Source organism: Pteropus alecto, unplaced genomic scaffold, assembly GCF_000325575.1.
Source record: "Pteropus alecto unplaced genomic scaffold, ASM32557v1 scaffold106, whole genome shotgun sequence".
Classification (NCBI taxonomy): Eukaryota; Metazoa; Chordata; class Mammalia; order Chiroptera; family Pteropodidae; genus Pteropus; species Pteropus alecto.
This window is the reverse complement of record NW_006442103.1, coordinates 15,946,100-15,961,057: the sequence shown is the minus strand read 5'-3', so window position 1 is coordinate 15,961,057 and position 14,958 is coordinate 15,946,100. Positions and strand designations below refer to the sequence as shown.

Genomic DNA, 14,958 nt, shown 5'->3' with positions numbered 1-14,958 from the left:
TTAAGAACCAAACTCGCGCAATGCGATAGGCTTTAACCCCTATCTGTGTTTACTTAGCTTTCTGAAAGAATACAGGGCAGGAAATACAGCATGACCAGCACGTTCCTCTCATCGGGAGGCCCAGCAGCTGCCCCAGTACCCGCATCTCCTGCTTCCCTCACCCACACTGGCTGGGCATGGCTGCTGAAGATGAGCACCAAGGTGCTGTGTGGCCCTCCTTCACCCAGACAAGCCACAGCCTCAGTCTCCCACCAAGACCTACATGCCAGCTCTCAGCTACCTCATAAAGGTTCATGCCCACAGATTCTGGGTGTCACAGCCCACAAGGCAGTCAGAACTTTCCACATTTGTCTTAACTCTGTAGTTGTCAAAAAAAACAGAAAATATCGTCAAAAGTCGGATTACAAGGTCATTTTTCAAGGTCCTGTTGCCAACCCCTTGCTCACACATACAGTACCTTCCACGATATACACAGTATGTTATTTTGTAATGGGTAAGAACACTTCACGTGGAAAGCCTTTCAGAGTTAGCGGCTTTCTAGGTGCCAGATGGCTTGGCCTAGTGGAGAGATGGTAGTGTGAAAGGATGAAGAATACGTTGTTTATAGCCTTTTCAGCTCTAAAGTTAATCCTCTATTCAAGTTCTCTAGTTACTCGATTACTTTTGGTAATTTATATTTTTCTATGGGATCATGCATGACATCTAGATTTTCCAGTCTATCTGAATAAAATTATTCTCATGATAAATGTCCATTTCTAAGAGAAATGTATCAATGTCTGTCTGTATGATTCTGGCTTTGCCTGTTTCTCCTTTCTGTTACTTCTGCATGTGTACTGTGTGTGTATGTGCGTATGTGTAAATTTATTTTTGACACTGTTTTTAGGAGCATCCTTCTTTAGTGGATTGTAACTTTTATCAACATGAAAATCATTCATCTGTGTTCTTTTTAATGCTTTCATTTTGAATTTAACCATGTTTTATATTAATATTTGTTGGATTTTTAATATAAGAATTTACTGATATAATTTTCTCAATCATTTTACATGTCACTATATTAAAGGAAAGTCGACTACAGTTCTTAAACTAATAAGGGGATTATTTTTCTCCTGTAGCAAGAAATCTAGAGTTGGACAGTGTCTCAGGGGTAGTGTAGCTATTCACAAAAGTTATCAAGGACCCATTCTTCTCCTGGCTTCCTGGTCAGCCATCTGCCACCATTTTATTTTTCTGCATCATTTCAATTTGTTTATGTACCTCGAATATCAGCTTGAATTTTTTCAGCTACTCTGAGAGCTGTATCTTAAAAGATTTTAATTATAATTATAATAGTATTAAAGAACTTTAAATTTTAAAGAATTTAATCTGTTCATTTTAATTTTTATTCATAATGTGTTTGGCCTCATTCTTACCATTTAATTTTATAAATATATTTCTATTTTAGGATGAATCTCTTCCTGTCATTAGATCGAATTTTCTTAGTTCACTCTTAGTATGTAATTTTTTTAAGTCATACATTCTATGCATATTTTTCAAGAGATTACACTTATCCTTTTAAATCATATATTTAAATATTTTTCTATCATAACTGGAGTTCATCAGTATTAATACTATTTTGCAGAAAATGTTAAAATTTTTAACATAGTTTCAGTTACTACCAAAAAATCTACTTCCCATTCCAAAATTATCTCGAAATTTTGTTTCCAGTTGTAAAATAATATTTTTAATCACAAATAAGTAGCATAGTTTTTTACATTTGATTATAAATTTCACTTTTTTTTTTTCCTCAACCCTTTTCCTCATATTCCATGTTGTCTTCTTTCTTGGATTTCTTATTTCATGCAGCTGGAACACATTTGTGAGTAACTCTTTCAAAAAGTGTCTGTGGGTGGCCAACTTCATAACTCACTGCGTGCCGAAATATTCTTTACTTTCTTATCTCATTTAAATACTGATTTGGCTGGATATATGAGCCTGTGTTCCCCTATCATTGATCAGTAGTAAGAATTCTGGGTTTTGGTTGACATGTAGAAGAATCGAAAGGTTCTGAGCAGAAGAGAGACACGGCCTGATTTTAGAATGAAGAGGATCTCTCTAGCTGCTGTGCTGAGAATAGACGACGGGGGGTCAAAGGCAGGAACAGGGAGACCCGCTGGAAGACGGCTGCCGCCATCCTAGCAGGCGGCATCAGCGGCTGAGACCTGGAAGACAGCAGTGCAGGAAGTCAGAAGGAGTCGGATTGTGAATATATTTTCAATATGTGTTTTAAAAAAATAATTTGGATTTTCTGACAGATTGGATAAGGAGTATGAGAAAAGAAGACTAGTAAAGGATAACATCCTTTTCAAATGGAAGTGTGGACTTGCCATCAGCCGAGATGAAAAGCTCAGGGCTCCGATGGTCAGTTTAGGCTGGAAGATGAGGAGTGAGTTTCGGGACATGTTGACTCTGAGGTGTCTTCTACCTTCTAAATGATAATGATGAGTACTGATAATTCATCGTTTACAATTTTCATTTTATTTCTCTAAAAGGGATCAAGAATTAAAATTGTGAAGCAATATAGGTATAGAATCCAAATAGCTTTATTTTTTCCGAAACTTTAGGCCTCACTTTCGCACAATTCGACAATAACTAATCTTTATTGTCAAACCTAAATATTTAAACTTATTTTCTAAGAAACAACTCTCTTTGGACATTCATATGGTATAAGTATATGTAACATTTAGTTTAAAATAATTACAATAATCAGTATTGATAGAATGAATGGATTTGGGAGCAAATATGACTGACTCCTGGTAATTAAAAACTCACTAATGTGAGCATAAGTGCAGGAGCAGCTTAGGGCATAGTATTTAGGACATGGGTATTCACAGGGCCAATTTTATAGCAAGACTGGAGTGTTTCAGTTAATCCAGTGAATCATTTAGCTGGCAGTCAATTAAAACTGAGTTTCTATTGTGCTATAAAATTGTCCTACAAAGAGATTGCACCATAGAATTCACAGTCTGGAGAGAGACCCTTTCTCTAAACTGTCATCAACTCTCGGTATTATCAAACATTTTAATCCTGGACTCTGGTAGAAATATATATCGTTTTTAAATTTACATGTCTCTAATTGTGAATGAAGTTGCACGTTTCTCATATGCTCACTGGATATTTGTATTTGACTACTTCGTACAAAATATATCTAGACAGACCTGAATCGATTACATTTGTCAAATGGACAATTTAGGATCAGTTCGTTTGGAAAAGTTCATTTGCACAGTCAATGTCTTAAGCATTCATTGACTTTAACTAATGTTGCCATCTGCTCTTCTTGGTTTTATAAGGAATTATTTGGAACTTGTTACAAAATCCATTCAAGACTGGATCATAAAAGAAGAAGCTATATATCAGGAATCCAAAATGGCCGAGGAAATCGCTAAGACCAAGGCTGAGCTGGAATTGAAATATGCTGCTACTGCCAAAATTGTTTCTTCTAGCAAAATTTTTTCTGTTAAAAAATCTAAAAGTAAGCAAGCTGTTATACTTTATACATAAAGTCCAAAGACATTCTTTTATTTCTTAATTAAATCAGGATTGTGAATGTTCCAGGATTAAAAAGAGTTGCCCACAAAATTCCTGTGACACTTCACTGTCTCTAAAACATGGAATAGCTGTGTTCCAGATACGATGAGAGCGTGCCTGAATGGGGCAATGACCCTACCTCCTTGCCAGATCTGGAAGATTCAATCTATTGTGCAGATCAAATATGATGTTAGGGACATGACAGATACCTTTATTTTGATAGGATTGGCAAATTCAGCTATTTTAAGATTTGTTGACAATATATGAAGTAAATTTGGAGTCAGTATGTCTCCATTAGAATAATTATAGATTCTAAAAGTGAGGTTAAAACAAGTCTTTCATAGAAGAGCAAACGGAAGAGCCCCAAGACTAACTGGGGGTAGGAATCTAAAAATAAAGGGAAAAGGGATTTTTCAGGGCCTGTGCTAGGACTTGACAGAATGTTGGATCAATACATATCTTTGTTTCTGTTAATTTCCATGGTTTTGATGCTGTCAGGGGAAGGGAGAAGAGGGTGACTAAGAGAGGAAAGACACTTGATTTAAAAAAATGAAACGATGAGATAATTGGTCCAGAAAATAAGAATATTTCATTGAATTTGTGCAAAGAGAAAACTCCATGTTAATAACATTCATTATTTCTAATAGCAAAAATTGAGAGTGATTTCTCATAAAGAAGCAAAGCTGTATAATTTCCACCGTTTTTGCACCTCATCCATTACCAAAGGAATTTGTGCTTGGCTTGATTCTCAAATAGAACTTAGAAAACAAGGTCTATGATGAATCATTGGCCGTCCACATTAATGGCTTACAGCGTCATCTGCCCATCAGCTAGGCCTTCCTCCTCGTGGAGGCTCAGCAGGAGAGCACCGATACCTGGGATAATGGATGAGACTAGAAAAAAGAGAAGCAGGGCCTCCCTCACACGATCGTGTCCAGCAGGAAAAAATTGTGGGTTGACTGCCTTGTCCTTATTCTGCCTCTGAACAGAACCCAAAGCTTGCTAACTAGCTGGGTGGTTGAGGAGATCCAGAAACTGGTCAATTTGGGATTGAAATACACCCAGTCGGTATTACATTCAGTTTGCGGCCTCACAAGTCAGGAGAGATGTAAATCCAAAACAGAACGACTCTGCGATGGCCAGAGCAGGGCTTTAATATGGAAGGGGAAGGTAGATTTGTTCTATATGGTCGAAGGGGTTAAACCAGGATTGATTAGGTGAAAGCTCTAGGGAGAGAGTCCAGATCAGTAAAAGCTTCAAAGTCTTAACATGCCGAGAATCGAATACGCTGCCTCTACTGACCGTAAGCTTTTCCTACCTGAAGGAGCTCAGCTCCACCTCAAACACCCACTCTGGCGGTGGCGAGAGAGAATTCAGAGGTGAAGGAATTGGGGGGTTGAACTTAGAGCCTTTGAGATCCCTACAACCTGGACATTTGGTTCTCCTATGAAACTTCGTTTTAGAGAATTGCTAAGAACTTTAATTCTCTCTGGTTATAGGTAACAAAGGAATGAGCAAAACGGAGATAGCAGATGCGGAAAAAGAAAAAGAGAAAGAGAAGGAAAAAATCCCTTTCATTTTAGAAGGCTCTCTCAAGGTAATCCAAGGAAAGACAGATGACGCTGATCCATCGGGAATGCAGAAATACTGTGGGATAAAGCGTTTGTGCGGTGTAACAGGAAACGATCTTTTTGCTAAACTCTCAGAAATAATTGAATCTGCAATGAAAGGATAGCGTCCCCACCAAGCTGTCTCCTCTACCGGATGACAAGCCTTTAAGGAATGGAAGCTGTGCCATTCATTTTTAAAATAAGGCGGATCCAGGGCACTGCCTTGTTCATGTTTGGTATTACTTTCTGCTTCTGTGGCAGGTGTTTGTTTTTAATTGGAATTTTTTATTACAAAAGTAATTTATGCTTTTACTGCCCTGGCTTTCCAAAGCCCCTGAAGTAAGAAATATTAACAATTTGGTATTTTCTCTGTTCGTATAAACATGCATGCACATTTATAAAGAAGATTATCATCTATTTGGTTTTGATTTAGATTTGTTTTTCTTCACTTTCCACATGCTTTTTTTCCCTAGCAATATATATGAATATCACTTCCAGACAGTATCTAGAGATCTAACTTATTTGCATAGCAATATGTTGGTTTATAATTTGGCTATATCATAACTTATTAAATAATTACCTCATTAATAACTACCATTTATGTTTCTATTTGTGCAGAAAGATTTAACTTTTATGTAGTCAAATCAATCATTTCTTGCTAAAAGTTAAAAGACACAATGCCAAATTTTGGCCAAATGTATGAAGTAAAGTGAATTCTTACACTGCTTGTTGAAGTGTAAATTGACACTTCCACTTTGGAAAAATGGACAATGTGAGGCTAAAGAGAAATCGTCTGCTTAACTCCAGTATCCACTGGAGTATCCACTGGAGTATCCACTGGAGTTAAGCAAACAATTTCTCTTTAGCCTAACAATTCTACTCCGAAGTATGTACCTAATAGAAACGCCTGCCTGTCCACCAAGACACATGGACAAATTGTTCTCACAGCATTATTTTCAACTCTCCCAAACCAGAAACAGTGCAAATATTCATCAGTAGAATATCTGGTGTGATTTCCTGATGAAATCGTATGATGAAATACTATGTAGCTCTGGAAGTGAATGACCTATAGCTGCACCCAGAACTATGAAATGAATCTCACAAGCATCATGTTAAGCAAAAAAGAGTTAAAAGAATACATACATTACGTACGATTTTATTTACGTAAGGTTTAAAAGCAGGCAAAGCTAAGCGAAAGCATTACAAATTCAGGATCGTGGTGGTGTGGGGGGCAGCGGGAGTGGCTGGCGGTTGGGAAGAGGCGTGAGGCAGGGCTTTTGGGAGCTGGAGACAGTCTGTTTCTTGACTTGGTGCTGGTAACAGGAATGTTTGCCTGGTGGTAATTTCTTCTGCTTTTCCCTGAGGATTTGTGCTCTTTTTGAATGGAAGTTATAGCTTATAAAAAGTTTTTAAAAATCTGTCGCTTCTCATGGTTTCAGGGCTTTTATGTTTTTTGGGTTCCATCAAGTTGATTCACCTTGAGATTTCACATTAATTTTCCTGCACTCTCTCAGAATATTTTCAGAGATACACTTTTTATAGTCAGATATCAAATCTGTGTGAAATTCATTTTTTATAGAATAATGTAAGGGTCTTACTTTTTATTCACCTAGATGGACTGTCATTTTACTAGCACGTGATTTTTTGCCTCTTGACTCAGAAAGTCTAAAATATATACCGTCTGGCCTTTGATAGGAAAAGTTTAGAATTTATACACTCTATTTCTATTCTACGAGTGGTCGCTCTAGAAATTCGACTTGTATACATAATTTGATGAAGTCTAAACTTAATAAAATATCTTTACTTCCTTCCAGAACAATACAAGGAACTATTAAAATTATTTAAAATTTGTTTCTCCTCTCCCAAATTATGTTTGTTTTATCTTGATTTTTCTTGTTCCCATGAGTTACACATTATCATTGTCATTGGTTTATATAGTCAGCATTATTGAAATTTAGCCCATGCTTATCATTTGTTTTGGTGAGCATTTCTTCTCATACTTTATTCTTTTAGAACTTCCATTAGTGTGGGGGTCATTGCTATTAAACCTCAGGTTTTAATTATCTGAAAAATGGCTTCATTTTACTCTTATTCATTAAACATAGTTTTCATGTATAAAATTCTTGGTTGAATTTTTCATATCTTCTTAGTACTCTCAAGATGTTGTTCCGTATTTTCCAGGCTGACATTATAGTCGTTAATAAATTGATTGTCAAACTAATTTGTCATTCTCTTATAGACAGATTATCTTTTTTCTCTGGCTGCTTTTAAAACATTCAGTGTTGTTCTGATAAATGTTTAGCAGTAGCTCTCTAGGAAAAAATGTATGTATATATATATGTTTATTCTAAATTTTATTGATATATAGTATGTATCGCAGATAATTTACAAATAATAAAACATATACAGTACTATTATAAATTCCATTTATCCAGTTGATTCTTATAGAACGCTGTCATTGATTTTTACTAAGCTTTTTTATCCTTAGCCAACCTATGATTACAATTGACACACAAGTGTAGTTCCAATATAAATGCCGATTGGTATTTTCGTTAACATAAACAAGTAAGGCAAAAGTGAACAACAAAGGGACGTATCTCACTCATTCATCAGTGACAGGAGGAGCTTCTTTGCTGAATCAGGTAATAGTTTTAAGTACTGGAAAAATATTTCCTCAACTTTTTGTGCTAATGACAATGTAACAGCTCCAAACATGCCACACTTTTCAATTTAATCTGTAGCAGTAATGTTTTCTCCATCACTTTCTTAAGTCAAGACAATTAACAGTCAGTCCCCGCTTTGTAGCACTTGCGGATCTCTGTAGTGTGAATACTCCCACGTGGCTGATTTCAAACTTCCAATGTGAGGTCACTGAGTAGGGAACTGGGAGCAACATACAGCAGCACCACCGTTATATTTCTACGATACAGATAGAATTGACATACCTCAAGAGCAAATAAATAGTGAAATGTAACAAAAGAATTAGGTGAAGAGCCAGAGGAGAGAAAGAGCAATTAGGGGGATCGTTTTATAAACTACATAAATGTCTAACCAATGTACTGTATACTTGAAACTGATAAAATAAAATTTAAAAAATAATAATAATTAGGAAAGTGGTAAGTTTTGAATATTTATTGCCTTTGTTTTAATATGTTATTTAATTGCGCATTTATGTGATTTAATTTTTAACAACAGCTGTGGTTAACCGGTCTCAAAATTCCTAAAAATACAAAAATAAACTCTTTCAAGTCAATATGAGCTGGGTGCAGCTCACTGCTGTTCCTTTCTGCTTTTGTTTTCTTGGCCTCTCTGAATGTTAGAACTAGTGTCTTTCATCAGCTCTGGACATGTCTCAGCCATTATCGCTTCAAAACTGCCTTTTCAAAAGCACTTTTTCCGGGAGGAATTTCAGTTTTTGATGCTCTCTTGTTTCTTACTCACACTTACACTTTGGATGGCGACTTGACTTCATTTTACATGTTAAAATACTTACTTTTATATTTCCTATTTGATAATTTCAGTATCCACAGCCTTTGCCGGTATCATTCCTGCCGTCTTCAGTGCTCATCGCCCTCACTGAGTTAGTGCTTTCTCATAGCCTTTACCTGCCTGCTGGTCCTGCTGTGCCTTGCAATGATGATTTTTATATTTTACCCATAATTGATGGATAGTTTTTATTTGTTGTTACAATGTATTCATGATTTATGCCAAGAATACTGCTTTGGACATCTAGTCTACCAAATTGCTGATTAACCATGTTTAGGACCTAAGTTGGGGATTGAACTAATGTTGAAAAGTCTAAGAGGCGGGGAGACCAGCGAAGAGGCTGATGCGATAGTTCAGGCCAAAGATAAAAAGACTCAGACTAAAGAAAATTACAGCAGAGAGTGAGAGAAGAAGCTGAAGTGGAGAGAGCTCTCAGAGAATGGTCAGGGTTTAGTTTACAGAAGTTGGGGGAGGGAAGGGGACTCGAGGATGTCTCCAAGGCTTCCAGTTCAGTATTTTGATTGGTCAGATACTACTCACAAAAATTATATTAAGTATTCTCCAAAATGGACCTTAAGGGGATGTAATTTGTTTCAAAATCCCGTTACATTTTTAAAATGTGTTTACAGGCATGGAAAGAAGAACAAGATCGGTTAGCAGAAGAGGAACGCTTAAAGGAAGAAAAAAAAGCAGAAAAGAAGAGTAAAGAAGGTGGTAAAAAGAAAGGCAGGGAGAATATAGACAAAGCAGAGATTAAGACTATGAAGAAAAAATCTGTTTCCAAGGAAAAATTGAAAGAAGAGCAAGCAAAGATCCCAGAAGAACCAGCGGAGCTCATCCGGCAGCCAGAACCCAAGAGGGTTTGCCCGGTAAAGTCAGCTTTTTAAGAAGCTTTACTGAGTCTTTAATAATTGTTTTGGAGAGAAAAAAAAGAGGTGTGGGGGGGAAACAGCCTTTTGGGAAACAGTAGGTTCCCAGTCTTCACTGCCATCAGCGAAGGCCTAGGGCTTTCTTCAGCATAGACTATCTCGGACCTGTGTTCCACCCTCTGACACCTACTACTTCTTTGTATCCAGTCACCAAGAGAGGAATGCCCCCGGGCCAAATCTTCCCGTGTGCCAGGAAGCTAGGTTACTAAGGAAGGACAGTAAAAGCGGAAATTTGACACAAAAGCATTTATAGGTTCATATAAATAAGTAACTGTGATAAGTCAAAGTGGACTCAAAGGTTGGCTTTCTCTGTCTGGGATGACAGGACTTGCTGAGTGCATTCAGTTGCTTGTCTGTCCCCTGGGTTTTGTCTGTATGCTTTTGTAAAGCCTTCCCTTTGCCAGTCTCTCCCCAAAGCAGTTGTGTGCGTAAAACCTAATGGGGAAGAAATGGAAAGAAACATAACAGCCCTTATCCCTTTCAGCTGCTATACCCAAAGCCAAGTTGTTCTCAAGTTTAGCATGTGTCGGAATCGCTTGGAGCTCTCTTAGCAATACTCGATAAAAAAAAAAAGTCTTTAACATATGACCTCCCAAAGTGTAAAGTGTCGATACTGCTTGATGTATCAGTTCACTGTAGAAAATGAGCAGCCAGCGGAAGAGAAATCGATTTCTTCCTGCGTTGCTCCGGCACGAGCCCAACGCCGTGTGCGCACTGGGTTGAGAGCGTGCGCCAGTGAACAGAGCTTAAAATCATGGACCCCCTTTAATTCTGCGCATCACCGGAGCATGACAGGAGCTGCTAAAGATGATAGGGACACTGGTCTCTGAGTCCGCCAGTGACAAATCATGTAGCAGAAAGTAAGCTCATGGTAACTGATGGGCTCACACAGATGAGCTGGTTTTCGTCAGTTGCAGCTCCACACTCAAGGTGTGATGTTTTCTCTTCTAGTTTCTTGGATACAATATGGGAAATATACCCATCCAAATCTCAGGAACAAATTGTTACCTATATCCTTCGGATGGAGGGCAGATTGAAGTAGAAAAGACAACGTTTGAAAAAGGTACATTTCGAACGTGGCTGGTTAAAGGCTTGGAAGATGTTAACCCGTTTGAGAGCATGTCGAGCCTTTGTTCTCCCGAGTGTGACAGGAGGGAGTGGTGATGTGCCCGCTGCAAGTCGTGTCTGTGCCACGCTCAGCATTTGCAGACTTCGCATTCTTTTGTTACAATAGACTCCGCAAGGCACAGGCCAACTGAGAGGTTGGCTGGGGCACACGAATACAAGTGTTCTCGATGTTAAAATATTAAAATATCTTTATACCATTGGGAAATAGTATCATAGTAACTGCAAGAAGCAAATAGTTAATAACATTAATTACAGCACATAGTGCTATCCCAGAAGCCAAACCCATACTGTGAGTTTAGAGCAAATACGTCTGGTCTGGTTCCCGGAGCACAGAGCTTGGGGTCCTGACGCCAGTATCCAGTTATTTTAGCTATAGCGAAAGTGCCTCTGGCCTGGGAAGTCTTTAAGTGGGAGAGGGGTCTTGCAGGTGAGCTGAGGAGGATGGGGCCTGGAAAACCCCTAGAGGAAATGCTTAATTATTCCAAAGAAAGAGTAGAGCTGTCCTCAGGGATCCTATCAGAGCCATCTTGCAGGGCTTATCTTTCCACTGTGCTTTAAAAAAGATCCCTCGGCTGGGTGTGAGGACCTGGGCTTCATTTGACAGCTTGTTGTCTCGTGGGGGGCCTCGACCCTGAGAGCTGTGAGGAGGTCACTTCGTGGGAATGTGAGCAGGACCCTGTTTAACATACACAAGATTATGCACCCCGCAAGGGACAGCGTGAATCTCCCACCCCTGCACTCTGCCTGTGACACCAGCCCCCTTCTACTCCCTGTCCTTCCCCAATCCTCTCTTCTCTCTCAATCTTTTCCTTCCTTCTTTTCTTTCTTTCTTTTCTCTCTCTCTCTCTTTCTCTCTCTTTCTTTCTTTCTTTCTCTTTCTTTCTTTCTTTCTTTCTTTCTTTCTTTTCTCTCTCTCTCTTTCTTTCTTTCTTTCTTTCTTTCTTTCTTTTCTCTCTCTCTCTTTCTTTCTTTCTTTCTTTCTTTCTTTCTTTCTTGTCATCCAATAACTATCGATTTAATGAGGAAATCATTAAATGAGGAAATCATTAAATGAGGAAATCATTAAATGAGGAAATCATTGCAAGAGTTAGATGCCCTTCTCTATATGAAATCATGACTCAAGTGGAAGCGTCATTAGTAGTAACTGCCACCATCAAACAAAGCGTCACTCCAGTGATTTTTAAAATCAAAAGGCCTGCAAATTATTTATGTTATTTAAAGAATGGTTTGTGGTACAATATAGCAAATGCCAGACTGTTTTATTGTAGAAGGTTTGTTTACCTAAACCACAAATGAGATTTTTATTAACATGTAAGTACATATTTATATTATCATATGCGATAGTATTTAACATTTGACTGTCATCCCTGGGTATAGTGTGCAATTACATATTAGAGAAAAGCACCGGACCCAAACTCTTATCAAGATTTGCATATACATACAACATATGAAAGTTTCAGATGATTCATAATAAATACAGTATTTTTATCCTAAACCTATCAATTTTGAGAGATGATAGTTCAATCAAACTTGAAAACACTGGATTTAAAAAAGACGGAAAATGCTGGGAGAGAGACAAAAGCGAGTCAGAACACTAGAGGAGAGAATGTATTGTTAGGAAAATTCTTCCCGTTTTTACTAACAGTGTAACTACTGTAACTGATGTGTATGTAACTCTTTCTTTCTAAGTCGTAAAACCCTTTCACACTAACTGTCTCACGTGATTGATCATAAAGTCGAGCATGGGTAGGCGTTCGCCTCAGCTAACTGATCCTCTCTCCTGCAATTTGGTTTGAGATGTGAGCATAACAGCTACAGTCATCTCTCTGGTCCACCTGCCTTTCCTTCCTGGAATTGCACCCTCACTTCACTCCTTTAGGTGTCTTTATAAAGACGGTTACAGCCCTAGGTATTTCCCTGGCTCGAGTTCTGTGCTGCGTGGTTGAGATGACTTGTCGAGGAGCTTAACGGAGCATCATGACCATCCCATCTTCTATCCCATGATTCTTCTCCAGGCTCAACGTTTATCAAAATGAAAGTGAAAAAGGACAAACACAATTTTATAATTCATTTAAAAGACCCTAAGGAAATTGTAAAAAGGGAAAATAAAGAAGAGAGTTATTCTTCAGAAGACGAGAAAGAAGAAAGTCCAGAAGAACAAAGCCTTGCAAAGGGTAAGCAGCAGCATCCCCGTAGTGGTGGGGTTAACACTTCAGCGAGGTGTCCGACGCATCCACCCAGTGGAAACACACGTGCATTCCTTGCACTTAGCATGGGTAATTGTTCCAGATGGCAACTGAAGTGTTTTTGCCATTCTGCTTATATACGTTTTCCCCTATGTACTGTGTATATCATTGTATGTGTAGCACATCTATAGTGGGCCACTTACTTGATTTTGTCCCCTCTAGGCACCCAGCTCTTGATTCCAGTTGTCATATAGAGTCTATCCAGCCTCACTACCGTTATGTAGCAACACTGAGTTTGCAATGTCCATTCTGGCCTAAATTTTATTTTATGCATTTGTACCAAGTGCGGTCTCCAGGATCCAGGCCCTCATTAATTGATTCCCTCCAATATCCATTGCAAATGATGGGGTTTCTTTCTTTACTGTCTTTATTACCTAGTTCTCCCTGTAGTATCAAATTTCTTAAGTTTCAAGGACAAGAGAAAAATCCGAGAGTCTCTTGCCTGCTTGTAGATGAGACTTCCAAGTGGATGTCCACTGATTACATACCATGAAACTTCCTGACAACACCATTTAACATCTCCAGGCCACAGCCTCTGGGGATGTTAATTGCTTCTTGCGACATGACGTGGGCTATACCTGAAAAAAGAGATAAGTTAATTCATAAAGTGTTTTAGACTCAGATTAGTAATAAGATCAATCACTGATCTTGCTAATAAATTAATTGTGGTCATAGTATTTTCCAAACTCGAGATAAGAACACAATGTTTGACAAGTTCGAATATACCCCAGAACTTAAAATAGAAATTTTAAAATTATTTTTCTTTGTTTTGTGATATAAAAATATATGGTTTATTAGAAAACATTGGGAAGTACAGGAATATTTAAAGAAGATAACAGTCACCAATAATTCTGCCATTCCAGCAATAACCACTATTCACAATGTGTTTCTTTCTTACTTTATCATCATGAGCATTTTATTATTCATTCAAAATTCTTTGAAAACAAGCTTTTAAAATGATTTCATATTAATTCATTGGTATATACACATATATCATAATTTACTTAATCATATTATATTTTTATATATTTAGGTGATTCCCACTTTGTACTGAATTTTGCTTACATTTCCTTTTAATAAAATGGAAATATATCCTTGATTCCATTTTATTTTTCAGGAATAACAAATCCCAAGAATAAAGCTGTCAGCAAGTTTGGATCTTTTTCTGCCACCCTGGAAAATGGAATCTGCCTCTCAATAAGTTACTATGGATCAAGTGGAATGGCACCAGGTGAAATACACAACAGAAAGGCTAAGTGTCCCATGGCCAAGGGTGTCTGCCCATCCTCAGGCTGCTCACTTGTTGATAAATATGTTCTGATTTAATGTCCCTCATTTCCCGAAGAGGGGGAATATATGTGAGTGTGTGTACGCAGATATGCATGTGTGTACATACATGTACAAATATAACCTTTCATACGTAGAAAATAACAGGGCTTCAAAACAGTATCATATATAATCTCATAATCACATGTTCATATCAGATTACACACACACACACACACACACACACTCATAAAATTCAGTTATCTTTGTTAACTAGCCCATGAAAATAAGTCTGTTAGTTTGTGCCAAAACACGATTTGCCAAGGAATCCTCTAGGTCTTCTAGAGAATGCCATTTTTATGAATCTTGTCATCATAGAACTGCTCAGTGTGCTTCAGAACATGAGTCTTAAAGGAGCAATTCATTGGACGTCGAGAAGGATTTTTTTACCCCACTTTTAATAAACAAATTCTCCAACTGGAGGCTATTTCTTTCCAAACCACAAAATAATATGTCTTTACTAAGAACTAATTAGGAAATCTTGCGGGTTCCCATGCATTTTACAGGGACCTAACCGCGACAGATTAAAAAAGAAGAAGAAGAAAGCTTTACAAAATCACAAGACAATCCGATGGTGCTCCAATTTCCTGCCTTACCATGTAGTTCCACTTCTGCGGAGCAGCTAGAAAAGGGAATGCTAGACAGTAAGAACCATCATATAAGTACAGC

General features: G+C 37.9%; 1 protein-coding gene across 1 annotated transcript in view; it reads left to right on the top strand.

Annotated features, from left to right (window-relative positions):
• SPAG17 (sperm associated antigen 17) overlaps positions 1-14,958 on the top strand; it is a 152,140-nt gene that overhangs the window by 91,187 nt on the left and 45,995 nt on the right. The window contains exons 19-24 of the mRNA XM_006919822.1: positions 3,327-3,508; positions 5,064-5,161; positions 9,290-9,529; positions 10,541-10,652; positions 12,733-12,891; positions 14,081-14,194. Coding sequence (XP_006919884.1) covers positions 3,327-3,508; positions 5,064-5,161; positions 9,290-9,529; positions 10,541-10,652; positions 12,733-12,891; positions 14,081-14,194 — 905 coding nt within the window. The remainder of the gene's footprint in view (positions 1-3,326; positions 3,509-5,063; positions 5,162-9,289; positions 9,530-10,540; positions 10,653-12,732; positions 12,892-14,080; positions 14,195-14,958) is intronic.